We start from the raw sequence: 19,484 nt of genomic DNA on the forward strand, positions 1-19,484 counted from the left end.
AAATGGGAGTTTCAGAAGTTCTTCATTATTAGCTGCTAGTTTAATAAATGTCCTTGCTTCTATCTATCATGCTTCAGTAGGATTTTAATAAGTGCGTTCTTGAGGGTATATCAATGAATATGAAACGTTTTTTGGCACAGAACAGCCTCTGAACATACTGTTCTACTCTTCCTATGTGGAAAGAAAATGTTTAATCCATTCTCTTGCCCATTCTCTCTGCCCTGACTCTGCAGAGTCAGGAAGGCCACGTTTCACCTTCCAGTGAAATGATCCCCTACTGACAATATGTATATGTATAAAAACCAAGAAGACACACTTAGAGCACAGGTTCAAAAAATTTAATACCCTTATGAAAAGGCTTTTCTGATCCCCATAAAGAGGGGCCTTAAGAATCATCAGAAAGAGTACCAACCATCTGCCAATGTCATGATCAGAGGGAACACAGAAGTGCTAATGCAATTCCTAGGCAGGTGTGCAGCTGAGACATGTGTGAACTCAGGTTTGCTAGAGAATGAAGAGCTGCACAGAGTGATGTGTTCCTTCATGAACAGAACCAGGACAGCAATCCTGGCATCTCTCTATCTTTTCTTCTGAAGATGCTAGGAGGATGGCATTGCAAGCTACCCCTTCCAGAGTAAAAGGAAGAGCAGACAGAGCTTCATCGGCTTAGCCCTGTTGTTCCAAATTTCCTCTACAGTTACAGGTTCACCTCTTTCCAGTCCACAGCCATGTCTGGTTTGCTCCACCAATGGAACACTGAATCACAGAATAGTTTGGGTTGGAAAGGACCCTAAAGCTCATCCAGGTCCAACCCCTTGGCACAGGCAGGGTCACTTTCCACTATATCAGGTTGCCCCAAGCCCCATCTGCAGCTGAGAGTCCAGAATAGGTGAAGAATCAGGGGAGCATTAAGGACACACTGCCGCATTAGGAGTGGTGCTTCACAACATTGCTCTTGTCTGATACATCATACATTTAGAGCTGCAGTAGCCACTCAATATCAGTACATGCCCTTTCTTATTGCAGATTTTTGCCTGTGGTGGAACAAGCAAGAACTCTTCAGTAAAGATATGCTTTTTGATTGCTAGTGATAGGAACAGAGCGCAGTAGTGGGTGTAAACAGACTCAGGAGTTAAAAAAAGCAGGAAGCTGAAGTCAAAAGCAATAATTTTAGAACCCAAGGAAGACATAGTAAGTGGTAAGCAGTTAGAATTCCCTTTTTAGAAAACTACAGATGCCTTCAATGTAGCGATACACAAGCAAGTGAATACACAGTGTGAACCAGTCAAATGGAATAGACGCCAAAACCTCCAGGGACTAAAATACAATACTGTCCTCTGAAAAATCTAGAATTAAAAATGTCTTGATTTTTAGATCAGAAAAATCTAAAAGCCTTTGTCCTTTGTCCTCATTTTGTCTTCCCGGAGCAGAGAAGTGAGCCTAAACCCATCAGCAGAAAATTTCATTGCCTTCAGAAGAGGAAAGACAAGGACCAACTCATGAACATGCTAAGGAAGGAATGAGTGCATTCACTCAAAATAACAAGTGTGACTCAGATTTAGCTCATTATTCCCTTGTCCAACTGGAAAATTCCTAATCAAATGTGCCTGAAGGGAACCTTACCTCCAAATGAAATGAGTTGATACTGAAGAGGTAATGGGGAACAGAAACCTGGGAAAGATTTTAAATTACATAACAGACAAAAATTCACTCTAGAAAGGCAAACCTGAAAATATAAGAAATTACCTTAGACTATTTTGGGGTTTTGTTTGCCAGGTAATGGGATGTGGTCTAGTTCTTCTGCTTCACAGAAGGTTGACTGAACGTAACTGGCAAAACACCTATCTATAACAGCAGAAAGCGCACAGTGTCACGCACTAGAATGAAAGCAAACTGCCTGGCTCAGTATCCTGAGCAGGAGATAATCTGTGCTAAGTAGTACCATAGCAACTTGGGAACCATTTGACAAACTGCACGTGTGCCTAGGCCAGCTGCTGCAATGTGATGAACCTATTTGGCAGAGCTGCTGCTCTATGGTAGCACCACCTTGCGTTTGAAGAGTGGTCCAGGAAAAGTGTGTTAAAGCATTAGCTACCTTTTTGTTATATTAAGACACTTCTAGAATGAAAACAATTCTGTGGACAGCAATAAAAATAAATGGAAGAGAAAACTTTCCCAATGACATTTTAGAGCTCCCTATAAATTCCTACTGCTGAAGGAAGAACATCAAGAATCACTTCTGAGATTGCTTTACTTTACACTGTGAATATATGTAATAGATGTGCATATATATTATATATAATATACCAAACTACATAAAAACATTGCACGAGTGTCAACACCACACTGCTGTCATGGATATTGCTCTAAATTTAGAAATCAGCCATAAGAAAGTACTTCTGAAGTATCTGTCTTACTATTTAACTCAAGGATTTGATGCACTATAGCAAGTGTTCTTACCTATGATAATTTGCCTTAGCAACTGCTATGCACAATGTTATTATGTACTGAAAACTGTATGGTAGTGTATTTTTAGTTATCTAATGACAGGTTTGTGTGCTTTTAATTGTTCCTCCTCCTCCATTCTCTCTAATGGAAAATACAGGGACCAAGTAGGAAAAGTAAACTGGAAAATTCACACAGAGTCAAACACCACCACCAGCTTATTTAATTGGCAGTTGTTTAAAGCAGAACACATTCCTAACATTTATTTCAAAACTCGTAACAGCCAAGGTATCAGCAGCTTTTAGAATGATACAACAACTATTTTTAACTTATCTATTCATGTCTGTCTACTCTATTCAATATAAGCCAGCATCCACTGCAACATGTAAAAGCTTAACGTAGGTGGCATGCCTATATGTCATACATACATCTATGAGCAAAAACCAAACTGCAACAAGCAGCAGTGTGAGACATGCCCCTGCTAGACTGAGGATGAGTGACTACATATATTTATGCTAAAGAGAAGAGTTCATACACCCTATTTTCTTTACAAATCTCTTCAGAAGCCATTGTTCACACCTTGTGTCACAAAATTCCAGCTGGTTTTGGCTGGAAAAGAGTTATTTTTTCTTCACAGTAGCTAGTACGTGGCAATATTTTGGATTTGTGCTGGAGACAGTGTCGATAACGCAGAGATGTCTTTGCTATTGCTGAGCAGCGCTTGCACAGTCGAGGCCTTTTCTGCTTGTCATACCACCACACCAGTGAGCGGGCTGTGGGTGCACAAGGAGCTTGGAGGGGACACAGTGGGGACAGCTGACCCCAACTGATCAACATACCACATGGCATCATACTCAGCATACAAAGCTGGGGGAAGAAGAAGGAAGGGGACATTTGAGGTGATGGTGTTTTATCTTCCCAAGTAACGGTTACACGTGATGGAGCCCTGCTTTCCTGGAGGTGGCTGAACCCCTGCCTGCACATGGGAAGCAGAGAATGAATTCCTTGTATTGCTTTGCTTACACACGTGGCCTTTGCTTTACTTATTAAACTGTCTTTATCTCAACCTACGAATTTTCCCACTTTTGTTTGTTTCTTTCCTCCATTCCACTGTGGGGGGAGTGAGTGAGTGCCTCTGTGGTGCTTATTTCTCTGCTGAGGTTAAACCACAACACTTACTAAAAGGAAGCTTTCAGGAGGTGAAGTTAAACCACATTGTTACAGTACTGATCTAGCCTGCTGCTATAAATGTGGCTTTTTAAATGCTTTCAGAAATTTTCTGTAATACCATGCATTACGTTTTTCAAATTAAAGTAATGTGGGTAGAATAATACCATTACAATGCAAATAAAATACATGTACATGATTTCCAACCCTTGTGTGCTTTCTTGTGTGTTACAGAGTTTCTACACTTTGGAATTTCAAGTCCAGTGCAAGCACCTCTTTCTGTTATCATACGGCTGTGTAGCTCTAAACTTAGGTGTCCCTCTGTAACCTTATCTCATCTCCAGCAAGGTGTCCAAGATAGAAGGGATGAAACCCTCGTATATGTGTCTACTACTACTAAGGATTACTGCCTGGAAGTTAAAAGGTTCACATTCACTTGGCCAAAAATAGGTAAGAATTATCCTAATGATAATTAGGATATAAATAAATAATATCCTGTGTGACAAACACAGCTTCTGGCACTAACCACATTCAGATGAGATGTGTATTCTGCATAAAAAGAGGTGTAACAGAGCTGTAAAACTGGAAAACATTTATTTGTTTGCTGCACCCTGCGCCTTGCAAGGGGTACCAAGCAGTTCCTAATAGCTTCAGGTTGAAGCTGAAGCCTTCCACTTGCATTTAACCTAAGGAGCCCTTAGACTTATTGTTTGCTGTATGAAGAACAGACAGATGCATGACAGTTGCAAGACTGGGAACTAACAGATGCTAGACAGAAAGCTTCTGGGCACTATTGCTGTGTGGGAGAGAGAAATGTGCCTCTGCAACTCCTTTTACCTGAGCCCAGGGGTGCCATGCAACAGGATAAAGGTAGCCAATAGTTCGGCTCAGCCCTGCGTAAGGATCTTAGCAGCCAAAGGTGACAAAAGAAGCCGAGAGCAAGACAAGTTCCCATCTCTACTGCAGCTATTTGGCTAAGAGCAGGAAGTCCCAGCAGTTCAAACTAAAAGCCCAAAACTGTAACACTCCTTATTTTCTCTTTTCCCTGATCCTAGAAAAGAACAAATAGATTTCTGAAGGTGGACTTTCCTGTGTAACGTTGTGGTTTGATAATACAATACATCCATCTTAAAGCCTCCTCATAACACCGAGCACAGTGGTGATGTAGTACAGGCTCACCCTGTCAGCTAAAACGAGTTACTCCACCTATGTTTTTCAGTGGCTGTACTGGCTAGCTTTTGCAGAGGATCTGATAGCATCTCTCAGGCTGCAATGTGTGTAAAGTCCAGATCACCTCCCTGTTGCACACTAGATAATTTGACAAGAGCACGTTTTTGTTCCCACACATGATGCATATGGCATCTTTGCTGCAGGGTGACTTGCTGATGCACAGAGCCAGTATGAATGATTATGGAGACAGGGCCTGTGTTTTAATGATAAATTTCACATCTTCTCCTGCATTGCAATGAAAAAAGAGTCAAGATTCTGAGAATAAAAACTAGGGGAAACATGAGGAAAGCTGATTATGCATTGATAAGCACATTGTCAGGCACCCTAGAAATTACTCTGCCTGAGGCTGTGTGAACAACTGATTCCTCAGTTTGGCTGCTGAACTGGAAGGAAACCCCACAACAACCTGTTATCTGTTACCAAAGTGAAAGTTCAACACAGTTTGCTCAAATATTATGTTGATTCCCCCCTCCCCCCTTTTTTTTTCTTCATAAATGCTGGAAATTAAACATAATGGACAAAAGCACTGGAGGGTTGCTGCGGGTTCATCCTTTTACCTAAAGGTACAGGAGGTAGCGCACATATCCAAAATGGGTGATACCTAAATTGTTTTGAAAGAGAATCTGAATCCAGCAGGGAATTTGAACCCAAAATGCCCCAAGCAGAGGTTCAATGTATTCTGCACCGAAACTCGTGGTATCTTTTGCTGGCACTGTTTCATTTTCCATGAATAGTTATTAATCCAATCTCTGACTCTGTGTTGCCCCAGTTACTATATGCAATGCTAAGGATATTGCCCTAAAAATGCAGCAGACACTTGGAATGCATACACATACACAGGCAGACAATTGGGCAACCCGATCTAGTTGAAGATGTCCCTGCTTATTGCAGGGGGGGTGGACTAGATGAGCTTTGAAGGTCCCTTCCACCCCAAACCATTCTATGATTCTATGAATTGTATGCACAATTCAACATTGCATAAAGGGAATTTAGCAAGCTTCAAATGACCTGGTGAACACGTACAGAGCAACACCAAGATGCTAGTCTGTCTTCCAGAACCAGCATTACTGCAGTAGCGGTGTTGTACTAGCAAAGAGAACACCACCACCACCTCTCAACAAAACTAATGAGACTAGCTGGAGCGCCACACTTCAGGCCCTGAAGCTAGCCACAGTACTGGCTGTCTCAGCCCAGTGCCTCCTAACTCCCTGTGGTTTTTAGTGCTTCCTTCAGTTTCTCATGTTAAAGCCTGTTAATAAACTTAAATTTCATGCACTGTAGTGGAGTACACAACTACTTCATGAAAGAATGGTGCCACCACTAAACGCATCTCTCCAGTCCCAATGGTTTGGTAAGTAAATGTGAATTCACAATCCTTTTTTAAAGATAGCCAGTCCCCACTCTGGAGACTTTGCTGTTCTCCAGTTGTTTTCCCATCATCATGTTCCAATTGTGAGGAAGCACCAAAGTAACATTTAGGAGAGAAGGAAATACCTGAACAAGTTGCTAGAAAGACTGACTTCATTTTGCAAACATATTTGCATGTACTTCTGCAACTAAAAACCAGTGATTATTAGATTAAACAGATTAAGCTGATTTTGTGGGCAGGAAGTTTGCATGAAGTCAGACTACTGGCACTTTTTACATCATCCTGTGCTGCAGGAAGTGCGTTTCACTGATGGAAATTATACACTTTATCTCCAAATCCAGTGCATGAACATGCATAAAAATATTCTTATTGTCAGGGGAGCGAGGGAAGTGAGCAAGATTTGTTATGATGTTGGGAACAGTGGGGTAGAAATAGCTTCCATACATCAGGAGAGTAAACAGGCTACAATTCTCCAGCTTGGAAAGAATGAGGAGCAGGGTTATGAGAAAAGTCTACAGTGTTGTGTGTGGGACATCGAAAAAGTTACTGCATAATCATTACTCATAAATTAGCACAAAACAAGAAAAGAACTGGAGAGCACCCAGTTGAGTCATCAGACAACAAGCCTATAAAAAAATAAAAGGAAGTTCTGTTTCGCAGAGTGCACAGAGTGAAATCCACCGTCACAAAACCATGGGCACAACAAAAGTACATAATTCTGAAAGAGTAGGAAAGTAGGAACCAACAGGCCTTTAAACACAGTGGACCAGTTGCATCTCAAATCCAGCTGGCCTCAGAGTTACAACGCTACCACCTTCCTGGAGCAGAGTGCAGCTTCAGGAGCTGCCACGCTGGGAATTAATCCACAGTGAGCCACAACTTCCTTACTGGTTTCCCCTCCAAATTAGACAGCAAGAAGCCTCCATCAGCTGCAGAATACTTCTTTCTCTACTCTGAACACATCAGTTCCCCATCCCTGCTTGCTCCTTTCTTGCTGTCTTGGGAAGGGGAGAAGCACTGCCTGGAGGTTGCCGCTAGGACTGGTAGGGCTGTCTAACACTGGGGGTCCTCCAGGGATCAGGGCGACAATGCCTTACTTGCTGTGCGGGCAAAGGATCATCTGGAATTAATAATCTGGAAGTGGACATTGAGAGATGGTGCAGTGGGAGTAAAGGGGAAGTGCTCAGGTGCTCTGAGCAGAAAACAAGCCCAGGTCCAGGGAACAGGACCCATCTCAAAACATTCCATAGAATCATAGAATTTCAGACTGGTTTGGGCAGGAAGGGACCTTAAAGCTCATCCGGTTCCAAACCCTGCCACGGGCAGGGATATCTTCCGCCAGACGAGGCTGCTCTAAGCCCCTTCCTATCATTTATTCTTAACTGCCTGCTCTGCAGGGGAAGGTCTTGCTGCTGAGATTTACAGACAAAGAGAGAAAATGCTTATCCCAACTGAATGATTCTAATTATTCTCTCATGGTCTACAACTTATTTGGTTCTTGGCCTTCACTTCTTACATTACTCTGAAATTGCAGTCTAACATTCAGCAACATAACAAATGGATGATGCCACCATCAAGGCCAGTTATTTGTTGTGACCACAGAGAAGAGATAACAGGGTGAACATTAAACTGAGTTCTAAAATAAACAGAGCCCGTCTGCTCCCCTTCTCCCCAGCACCACTTCCCAAGCCTACTTGCGAACTCCTACATGATGCCTCTGAAAATGCTACAACAGGAGATATTTGCTCTTGCTCATAAAAATAGATTTATCAAAATCATCACGTGGGACTATCACTACAAATGCATCCCAGATGAGGAGAATCACTGTAAGTAGGACACAGAGGAAGAAATCTCACAGTTTCAGCTGTGGGATCTGTCTCACACAGTCAACACTTTAACTCTAGAAGGCTGTGTATATTCAAAAGTCAAGAGCACGTTCTTTCCTTTCCCTTTAGAGACTCACACAGAAGTACCAGGGAAAGGTTTTAGCGTTCTGGATTACAATTCGCAATGTAAAAGGGCCATAAGTATTTAGGTCAGAGCATTTGAAGGAGACAAGAAAGTCTGGTGAACAAAATCAGCCCTTTTTAACATGTTATGTTGACAATTCAGAGAACAAAAATACAGGAACGATCACAAAAATTGAACTAGGTCAGCAACGTCTCTTTTCCTCTCAAATACTCTTGAGGATTGCCAGCTGCAAACTTGGGCTACATTATCCCACAGCAACTGCAGAATGATTCTGTAGCCTCTAATCAGGTCTTAATTCTCACCCTAATTTTAGAGGAATTCTAATATAGTGAGAGAGCAGCCACTGAAATTATTCTGCTGGTATTTTTGGCAGCTAATCAGCATTCACCACTGTATTGAGATTTACACCGTGCTCCATTTCACAAGCGTAGGAGAAAAGTGTATTCTGTTCACTGATGTGTATACTGCACTGCAAAAACATTTGCAGGATCCTCTATGTATACTATAAACAACAATGGTACTCGTGTAATGCTTTTGCTTGCTTGTGTTTCTATATGCATGGCTAAACTATAAAATAAGACAGATTGCTAATGTGCTAACCAGAGAAACCCCAAAATAAACATTATTTTCATGTTGGATCCCAAAACCTTTCAAAGGCACAACATGTAAATTTACTTATTGAACATTTCTGCCTTTGAAAAATCTGCAGCTTTGCCTTACAAAACACCAGAACCGAATCTAAAGGCTTTCATCCTAATACCATTTTTACACAGCCAGCAAAGATACGCAGTTGTTCAAAGACATCTACTTATTACAGAGTATGTCTAGGTCATAAAAATTCATTCACTCAATTCATAATAGAAAGTACTCAAGGACCTGTGTTATTTCACACACAGGAAAAGACTTGCTAGAGAAATTGCAAGTGAAGGGAAGTAAAAGCATGTGAGGTTCACAACCTTTGAGGACCCTGACATCTTGCATAGCAAGGCTTGAACACCACTTAAATCCTTTATTGGCATAAGTTACCATCATTCCACGTAGGTCAAAGGAGTTACATCTATGTATTCTAGCATGGCCCTCTATTATCATCTAAGTAGAAAGAAAAACTTAGCCCAAACCTTACAGCTCAACAGATGCTTTAGCTTTAAGATTCAGACCAGTTAGTAATAGCAGCAAGTTCCAAAATGGAGCCTTTTTTATCTCATTGCTTTCAAATCTGTTTGCAAGATTGATTGATAAAATTGTGTGAAATAAACAAAACTACTAAGGTAGCAGTTATTCATGTATATCAGTGCAGCCCCTTGTTCCCAAAATGTTGACGACTTTGTTTATAACTGTCACGAGTGCAAGCAGGTTACAGCACACACAGACAGAAAAGAAGTATTTCCAGCGCATCTAACACCCACCCCAAAACATCCATGCAGAACCCTCCCAGGGTCTTAGACTGCAATGGCACCTTAGTTTTGCTTCAGTCATAAAATACATCCCCTTTGGTAGCAGGGCTGACAGTAGCTGTGGGTCAGTCTGCACCTTCTGTGTGCGCTGCAGATGAAGAGTGAGGAGTGTGTGCACTGTGGAGGAGGAGTTGGAGCATGTCAGGGGGAGGCAGCACCCTTCCTTCACAACAGAAACACACACACACACCCCCCGCCATGCGCTTGGCAGCAATGTCCTGACCTGTGGTTCACATAACTACAGTCATCTCAAAAGAAACAGAGAAAAAGAAATTAGACTTAAAAACTGACCTGTTTTTCATTTTCATCCTCCAGCCTCAGCCTGTCCTCAATGCAGTTCCTGGCCTGAAGGAATGCCTTCCTCTGAGCCCTTTCTGTCAAAATCCTCACAAAGACCCCATACAAATTTACACTGACAAAAAGGATTGCATTGGCCACAAGCTGTAAGAAAGAAAGAAAAAGAAATGCATAGTTTAAAATACAAGGGTTTATTTTACATTTCTACTCAGCAAAATTTAAAAAAAAAGAAGAAAATAAGCACTGTCTTTCAAAGTTATGCCTCACCAGCCATGTCACTGATATCCCTTCCCACAACCCAACCGCAGTGAAACAATCACAGCAGCTACCACAAGTTCAGGCAAGCAGTACCACACATTACACACTCTGCATCTGCTGAAGTTGATTTCTCTTACGATGATGTATAGCTTAGCACTTTCATTCAGCATTGGTTCTTTCACCAGCCCATTGACAGATTTGGGCATCTAATGAGAGCGGTATATTCAGTATTTGTTCAACTGTGGAGCGCCCAGAAGACTGGAATTATTTCTCCTATAAAGCAGACACGGATAAAACCTGTGACTAAAGCAAAATGTGTGCCTAGGTACCCAAACCTTCATCTTGTGCAATTTGCACCTGGAAAATCTGCTTCTCTTCCCATAGCTATACCATTACCAACCATACTGTATTTTTGGACAAATCATCTAAAATATCGCTGATGTTACCCTGCAGCAGACCTCTTAGAAGGTGCCAAGTGCTTTCAAATGATGGCCTTTGGTACAAACCAAGCGCCACTGCAATGCTATCAGCAGGTACAGTGAATTACTTCTATGAACAGTGCTTAGATAAAGGATACACATATCCCAATGACCCTTCTGGTCATTTTTTAATGTTTTTACAATAGGTGGTAAAGTTAGTTAACTAACCTAAATAACTGGTTTGCACACAGCCTTCCTATCTAAGACAATCCCGGCTAAGTTTCTCACTGCATCTCTGATGTCCAAAACATGTCCTCAGATGGTAAATTCTGCAATGCAATGCAGTGTTTGTTTAGAAAGGAGGCAATAAGGCCTGTTTACCTAATATCTCTGCAGTCTTTTTGTCTGTATTTACTCTAGTTACGACCACAGCATCATGATAAGGTTTCAGGAGACTCAATATATCCCATAGTTTCAGACACCATCTTGCACATAAATTGCCAAAAATTTGGTATAGTAAGAGCAAAGACACACATTACTGCAAGTAACACAAATCATGTCAAATTCCTATGCACTTAAAATAGTTCATAAAGACCATATAATTGACATTTATTTCTTAATACAAGGGTTATATTTCAAGCCAGCACATCGCTACTGCTGCATGTTCTGTTAGTGTAAGCTGAAAAGGAGACCACTGCCCTTGTTTCCAGTGAAATCAGCTGTGCCAATCAGCACCAGCTGTGCCAATCCATGTAGGGAATGCTTATTGTCTAACAGGGCTAGGGCTGAAGGCTTGAATTCAGCCAATGTGGTAAGCAAAGATCCATCTAGAAACTCCCTGCTGATTTTGGAGGGACTTTTACCAAAATAAGAAGGGATTTTCTGAGGTGTTTAACTAATGGCAGTATACATCTCACCACCTGTGATCTCAGTACAGAGGGGACAATTGAAAGATTCATTCTGGGTGCATTCTCCAGACCTTCAGGGATTCACTAGTCCTCTAATTTTTACCTTCATACCTGGTTGTTATTAGCTAAGAGTACCACAGAATCATAGAATCAACCAGGTTGGAAAACACCTTTAAGATCATCAAGTCCAACGATTCCCCCAGCACTGCCAAGTCCACCACTAACCCATGTCCCTAAGGGCCTCGTCTACACAGTGTCTGAGCATTTCCAGGGATGGTGATCAACAACAACTTCCCTGCAAATGTTCTCACCAGCACAAAATCAAAAGATACCCTATCACAATAAATGCAGCTCTGCCTAGCATTAGTGTTTTCCTCCTCCTCCAATACCCAAAAAGAAACAGTTATCTTACAAGAGCTAACACTCGTGAAGAATGGTGTTACAGCTTCCTCCTGAGAACTGCAAAATACAAGTTCAGGTGTCATCGGTCAGATGAATTTCAACCTAGGAATCTCATGTACCAGTTACTTACATGTCACTTCTCACAGATGGTAAAACTTCTAAGGTGAAGAGCAGTACATGAGCCTATTATTTCATGATACAGGCTGAGCATAAACAATCTGCAATTCCTATCCTGCTTTATTTTGCTTCATCACAGAGAACTGTTTGAGGTATATCAATTTTCAGTACAAGTTAGACCACTAAAATGAAATTACTGTAGAAATTCCAGTAGAATACTATTTTTAGAGGCACAAATGCAACCACATTCACTTTATCCCTGCATTTTATCATGCTGAAGTGTAACGGCAACGGTGTATTTTAAAGCTAATTCTTAGAAGTGCAATGGAATAAAAATAGACAGGATTTGCAAAAGCCATATTCAAAGGCAGCAGAGAGAGCCCAAAGAATAAACGGTCAAGACAAAGAGAGCGTAACAAAACAGCTATTAATTAACACAGGGTGGAAAAATAAAACCATCTTTATGTGCTGATATCAGAGTGGCCCAAGACATAAATAATTACTTCTAGAGAGAATAAAGGACTCAACTCAGATTTTGGTCCTCAACTGCGAGCAATAGAAGGCCTTATATTGTGGCAATGTGCCAGCTGTTCTGAGTCTATCATTAAGATTTGAAGCAATGGTGATCACCTGGACTGGGGGCAAACGGTAGGTGGGTTCCTGCAATCATGCAGCCACTTTCAGACTCAGCAGGGAAAGTCATTTTCTGACATGCTTTGAACAGTTTAAGATAAAACAGAGGCTTAGCTGCCAGCCCTGGCCTGCAGGGAATCAGGAAAAGTGATAAAGCAAGTAAAAGATTCATAGATTTCAAAGTGTGAGAAAAGAAAGTAGGGCATTTTGTCTCCTGAGGTAAGAGTTCCTTGCCTCCACAACCCATTTTCGGCTTAATTACTATCTCTTCCTCAATTGCAAGCTACATACATCTGTCTCTCTAGGTTTCTCAAATGCATGCCATTTCCTGGTCCCTTTCATTTTAATATGTAAATACGTTCATCTCTATATACATACATACATACACATATAACTCACACATTATGTGCTGTAACTCCAGGATTATTGAGAGACTTGCTGTTAAAGCTGATCTTTGAAGAGGTACTGAGGCATCCAGAACTACTGAAATACCAATGAATTGAGTTTTAAATCATTCCTACATTATTTACTATACTACTGCTCAATAGCATAAAGAGCACTCTTCAGATTTCACCATCATCTTCTATTTCCAGAACTGCCAAAGAAACGATTTACCCAGTGCAACACAAAATGACTCAAAGACATTTTTATGCCGCAACCTCTTTCAAACAATGTTATTCTCTCATTCCAAAATGAGATTACGGGTCAGCCAGGATAAAAATAGAAAAGAGGATCAGGGTCATGAAAGCCTTTTTTTTTTAAATTATTTTAAAACTGATTGTTGCCACTGAACCTTGTATTGTGCATTATACATCTCTGCTGCACGTCAGTACCAACATCCTGAGCTCTAAGCTGCTCTAGTCATCAGTAGGGTAGACTGTCAGTCACTGGATGACTGTGGCATGGTTCTTTCTGCTCTGGAGGGTATTACCAAAGGCAGGCTTCCAACACAGACAACTAGCTCTTGTGAGCTTCCTGGTCAGTGAAGGACTGTCAGGTCCAGCAATTCCAACCAAATTCCTGTCTCTCCTGGTTTTATCCATTGCCTTTCTTGGGTCTCACGTTACTTTTGGTAGGGAACACAAACTGTGCAAGACAGCAATTCCCATCTAGGAGAGAGCAAGTAATTCTGGAGGTAACAGCATGTAACATGCTCATGCATACCCAGGGCTTGAGAAGTTCAGTTCAACATCTCCCTTTCATTTTTCCCCCCTAGAATCATCTCCCACTTTTTGAGTGTCCCTTGGGATTAGTTAAAAGACTCTTTGAAGAGTCTCTTGAAACTCCTCTCTCTGTTCCAGACAGGATTTATTCTCCACTTCTTTTTCCTTCAAAGCAAGAATCCTCACGTGTGCATGCATACATGCACTTGCTTTCTCTCTCAAACAAATGGTGAAAAATTCTTCTTATCTGCCTTTTAACAGGACTCTGCTTACTCAGCAGACTAATTCTGCTATCAGGTGAACAGATACACAGTAGACGGCTCAAACATGAGGCTGGGTTTCACTTTGAAGTAATTTTCTGTCTCACAAAATAGTCTCATAGAAAAATGGGGCTATTTCACAAAGGTGTGAATCACCTCTGCATTACTCAAAGACTTTTTTACAAGGTGGCATTCATGTGGATGGACACTGAAGTAGACTAAATGAGAAACAGAAATTACCAGGGAAGAAAATCTTCAGGAGACTCCCCAGAACTTCACTGTGCTTTCTAAAAGCTGGGCCTATGGTGTGAATGGGATTGAGAAAGGATTTCAATAGTTAACACTCCCAGGATTCTAATTTAGTGCCAATATCGAGAACAGATTTATTCTCAGCAGCATGAGTTCTCGTGCTATCTCATGCAGTACAGTGGAATATGTAGGAAATATGGCCATCATTTCCTGGTGAAGGCAGCAATTTGAGGAAAAGAGACCAATACAGTTCTTGCATGTCACTCAGATACCGGGTATGACAAGAGGTATGGTGGGCTGAATTCTGCTCCCAGTGTTCTCTGGTAACTGGATTTTACTGCAAGTAATTTCTGTGCCACTACTGCTGTTCCTGTTGTGCAGACAATGTAACATTTACTCATTCTGTCAACATGCTTTGAGATACAGCAATGAAATGCATTATTGTAAAATATGAATGTCCAATTGTGCAGCATACCTCAGAGGAAAGAGCCATGAACAGCTTACAAAAATGAGTCAGTGCTCCCACCATTAAAACTCTTAAAGAGTAAGACAAGACCGTGCTGTGTATGAAAATTGTGGCTATCATAAACAAGACCTTTTACAAGGTTAAACAAAAATAGTTTCTCCTTTCCCTGTTACAGAAGATGTAATCATTAGAGTAGAGGCTCCTTTACAGCACAAGACTGCATGCAAAGGAATACATACTTGCCTCGATCCTGACATGGGCTGAAGTTTAGTGATTCACTTCACTCACTTTGCAGCCTTCTGAGAACACTTAATTACTACATCTCCACCCTCCCTTTGCTGAAGTGGTGTAACACAGGAGCAGAGAGCTTCTCCTTAGTTCCTGACTGTGTTTCCTACCACAGATGGCAGCCAAACAAACTTTCTTCGGATTAAATAAACATATTCCCAGTTTGCTTAAATGTCCCACTCTTGTTTTTTGTTAGTTTTGTCCTAACTGGTTTATGCAACCTACTAACAAGATTTTGTTCTGCTATGCCATTCTCTGTGGTGGTTCCTGCCTTCATTCCCAGTCCTCCTGAATCTACAGTATACTCTATGAGGGGATTAGTGACTAGGTATTTCAGGATAATGTGCTGAATAACACTAGATGTCACTAGTTGAGGAAAAGACAGTAGTGCTAGGGTGTCTGTAACCACACAAGTGAACAGAGACTTTCAGGATACCTAGGATGCTGTGCATTAACCACAGCCAGGTTTGCTGGTATATGTGCACAATGTGCAATCACAGACATCCACTCTGTGTCTCTCCCTTTATTTGCATCCCTGCTTGACCGAAGTACAAGACACAATTTATAACCACTGTGTAAAACATGTACCATAAACCTTTCTGAAACAGGTCCCAACAAAAGAAGTCATCAAGAGCCAGTGAGCTCCCCAGTGTTAACAAGTTTATTTGTTGCATCTGTCTCCAAACCACATGTCCCTTTATCTTGGAAACATGCACTGGGAGAACAGTTAGCGCGCTTCCCTCCCACACCACACACTGTTGGCTGTTTATCTGGTGGCAGAAGCACTTACCTCTGAGATTAAGTAGCAGAGAATTAGGATGGAAAATCAGAACTAGAGCTGACAGAATCCTTAATTTTGAATCCTAAACCTTGTGTAGTTCTGCAGCTTAAAAACATTCTGATAAAGATATCTGTGATTATACAAGATACCAATTTTGCCTATCCATCAATATTCGCTCAGGTGTGACAAGAATCAATGGCATTAATTTCAGGCTCCCATTTTTGAGTTTCTGAGCTGTTGTGCCTTTCTTAGCGAGTTTCTGAAGGGAATGCACAATTCCATCAGTTTTACCTTTCACATTAGCAACACATTAAATCTTTATTTGGATGTACCAATGCTTCTGGATTTTTCATTAATCAGGAAGAGCGAAAGCAGCACTTTTGTGCACAAGAGTTTTCAGCCTTAAAAGAAAACAAGCAGCTGATTTTTAGGGAATAGGACAGATATCAGACAGGAGACTTACAATACACAACAGAGCACTGATATATGGAATTGTAGAACTGAGAAATAAAGGACTGGATGGAAAATCCTGAAAGCAGCATACAGGCTGAAACACCTTCAGGCATAACTTCTCAATTGCCTCAAACCATTCCAAGTAATGAATGACTTCATAAAAGCTGTGTTTTTTCTGGGGGGGAAGAAAAAGTCCTAACACACAGCAGTATTCTTCTAGAAATGGTTGGCACAACATTAACATTTGAAACTTGCCAAGCATAGAACTGGGCTGGTGTACTTCAGAAACCCAAAAACAGCAATAAGAAAATGTCCTTATTTATCTCCATCTGAAGCCTGGTTTTACACATCATGTGTGCATACTGATACACATTTGAGTTGGTTTTGACAACATGTGAACAATATTATTTCTTTCTCTTGGCTCCGTATTTGTTATTAAGCCCAGCTGAGGTTAGTATCAGCAACTTTTCCATATGTCAAACCAGGTCTTACAGATAGGTAATTGAAGGCTACTTTTCCATAAGGCAACAACTCCTCTCTAAAGCCCACAGAAGTGCTGGGGCTACTGCAGATAGAAAAGAGCATCTGAAAAATACTATATGTGAAGCAAGAATAACTTCCCAGCCATCCACACCAATCAGTAAAGTTTAGGCACACAAGAGAACTGGCTCATCTCCAGTTTTTCACCACATGAGAGGCTCTGGAAGCCTCTCAGAGAAGACCTAAGCGATATGATATCTGTTTTCTGTTGCTGTTATATTATGGCACTGTACTCCAGAGCATGTAACAGGTTTCACAGCAGAACATGCTACCTTAAAGGTAATATGGTCTCAGTCACTTCCATCTGTGGAAAGCTGTCACAATGAGCTACCCAGGCAAAATATTCTTGCTAACATGTCACATCCCACAAATTCCTCTGTGCTGAGAAGAAAGAGGCAAACGTTATTCATATTTCTCTCCTGATTTAGCTGTTGCATTCTTTTATGGTGTATTGCAAGTCATCATAGAACAAATAAGCCTCCATTTCTTCTGAGCCTTTGAAGTAGGTTGCTATAGTTTGGGGGTTTGGGGACATTTCAATTGTTCCTAAGCCTTAGGAATAGCTGCTATCTATCACAAAACACTTGGAATATGTTGCCAAAGGCATTTAAAACAATTCCTATAGAAATTATGGCCAGTATTTTTATTTATTTGTGCATGTTATTTACTTGCTTGACAGAGCCCAGCTGATCATCCCCTGATGGTGTTCTACATCAACCAAAAATCCATGGCTTTCTCCATTTTCCTATGAGTTAGTACAATGCCACGCAGTGTAATTAGAGCACAGTGCAGATTTTGCTGTATGCGACACGTGGTTCGTTTCCAGTACTTGTTCTCCCTCAAGAATCCATCTGAACATCTTAATGCCTTTTCTTTTAAGCTGCAATAATTAAATACATAAAAATAAAGACTTGTGGGGATACACAGAACAAGTCTGAAATCTTTGGTGGGACCACAGTTGCTAGGTGACCAAACCTTCAGATCTTAAATGCAGTTTTTCTTCATTTGAGTTCTGTGCATGGCTGGGAAGCAGCAGGTAGCAGCCCCAGCCTGGCACCTGGCTGCTGAAGACAGGAAGCATTTCTTACCTAGCAGCCAGCACTTAGACTATAAAGACACAAACAAAGGCCATGGCTTCAGTTCTGCAAGGGATGCTGCGTTTTCAGGTTGCTCCTGTAACAATTTAGGAGGAAGGCTGCCTACTCTGAGTGGGACAGCCTCCTTCCCATGCTCCTTTTGCAGCCCATTGTGTGCCAAGTGGCATACAGTGAACTCTGTTGACTCATGCTCCTGTGGCATGATTTGGTTATATCCATAAAAACATACTCCACAACATGTCTCTTACGGGACCTGGCTTACTGAAGACCGAAAGATACACACCGAGCTCCTGTATGTTCTGGCAGCTGGAACACGCTTCCAGCTTTTCACTTCAGGAACTCTCACTCCTTTGTGAGAAACAAATCTTTGTTTAGTTGTCAAAGTGCTTTCTGCATAAACTCAAAGTGCTCTGCAGAGCTTTGCCATTAAACAGTGCTGGGGTGGAGGGCTCATTCTGCTGGCTGGCGACAAAACATGGGTCTTCCAAGTCCCAGTGCTGTTCTCCAGTGGTTCCAGCTCAGTCTTGTTAAACCTAGAAACCATGCTGCTGAGGATGAAGTATTATCCCCAGGGCTCATTATATATGCTGCAGAGACACTGCACCATCTCTTTGCTACTGAAATGGTGCTCTCCTGTGCTGTACATAGGCTACTTCCAAAGAGGGCTCGAATTTTGCTCCTGGAAGGTTGAGTGCATAAAACCTAGGATATGCAACACCCATCCTTAAAACCTCTACATAAATTTAGCTTCATGGGACTTTCTTGAGGTCTGGGAGACAGCTACGGATACAGCCACGTTCCCAAGTCAGTGTATACCAATTAGGTATAGTCACAGGCATATCACAGATGAGAAGATAAACACAGGTTAAGTTCAAGCATTTGTCCAAATACTATACTGTAATGAGCTCATTGTTAGGAAATCACGCTGAAACACATTACTTAAGGTCCTATATAGCAAATTCAAGTAAATTTTGGTGACCCAAACAGTGTCAGGTACACGTTTTTCATATAAAGCACAGGACCTCATATTTATTTTATGCCAGTAACCCCAAACATCGAGAAGTACACAGAAGTCAACAAGCCACCTGCAAACTAAATGGAATGCCTAAACTGTGAAGTCTTGGTTCTCTCTCACTGCAAAAACACCTGGTCCTTTTCCAGCTGAATGAAAGCAGTCAGAGGTAAAGAGAACAAGAAGTGCTTATGCTGTTGCTCTGGCTGGCTGTGTACTGCTAAGTGAAAATACTAATGCATCAGGACTGATCTCAGTTGGTTTCCCTTTCCACCAGAAGGATGACTGCTAGACCCAACTAATGCCCTCTTGTATCCCTTTCATTTTTCCTCCCCTCTCAATGCCGATATTTGAAGCAGTTGGTGAATGATGCCACTTCTGGTCAAATGTCCTGAAAAGATGAAAGTGTTTGCCTCGAGGAAACTACGTTCTATTACACAGAGCCCATTCACTTTCCTCCTGTTGTGCTTTACAACTTGTAAGAGCTGTCTCTGCAGATAATAAG

General features: G+C 41.4%; 1 protein-coding gene across 1 annotated transcript in view; it reads right to left on the reverse strand.

The window, feature by feature from the left end:
• The window catches only part of ADCY1 (adenylate cyclase 1), a gene marked incomplete at both ends in the record, with an annotated part of 142,002 nt that overhangs the window by 88,945 nt on the left and 33,573 nt on the right, over positions 1-19,484 (reverse strand). Inside the window, one exon of the mRNA XM_080611609.1 lies at positions 9,928-10,077. Coding sequence (XP_080467735.1) covers positions 9,928-10,077 — 150 coding nt within the window. The remainder of the gene's footprint in view (positions 1-9,927; positions 10,078-19,484) is intronic.

This window comes from Psittacula echo (genome assembly GCF_963264785.1).
Source record: "Psittacula echo genome assembly, chromosome: 2".
Taxonomy (NCBI): Eukaryota; Metazoa; Chordata; class Aves; order Psittaciformes; family Psittacidae; genus Psittacula; species Psittacula echo.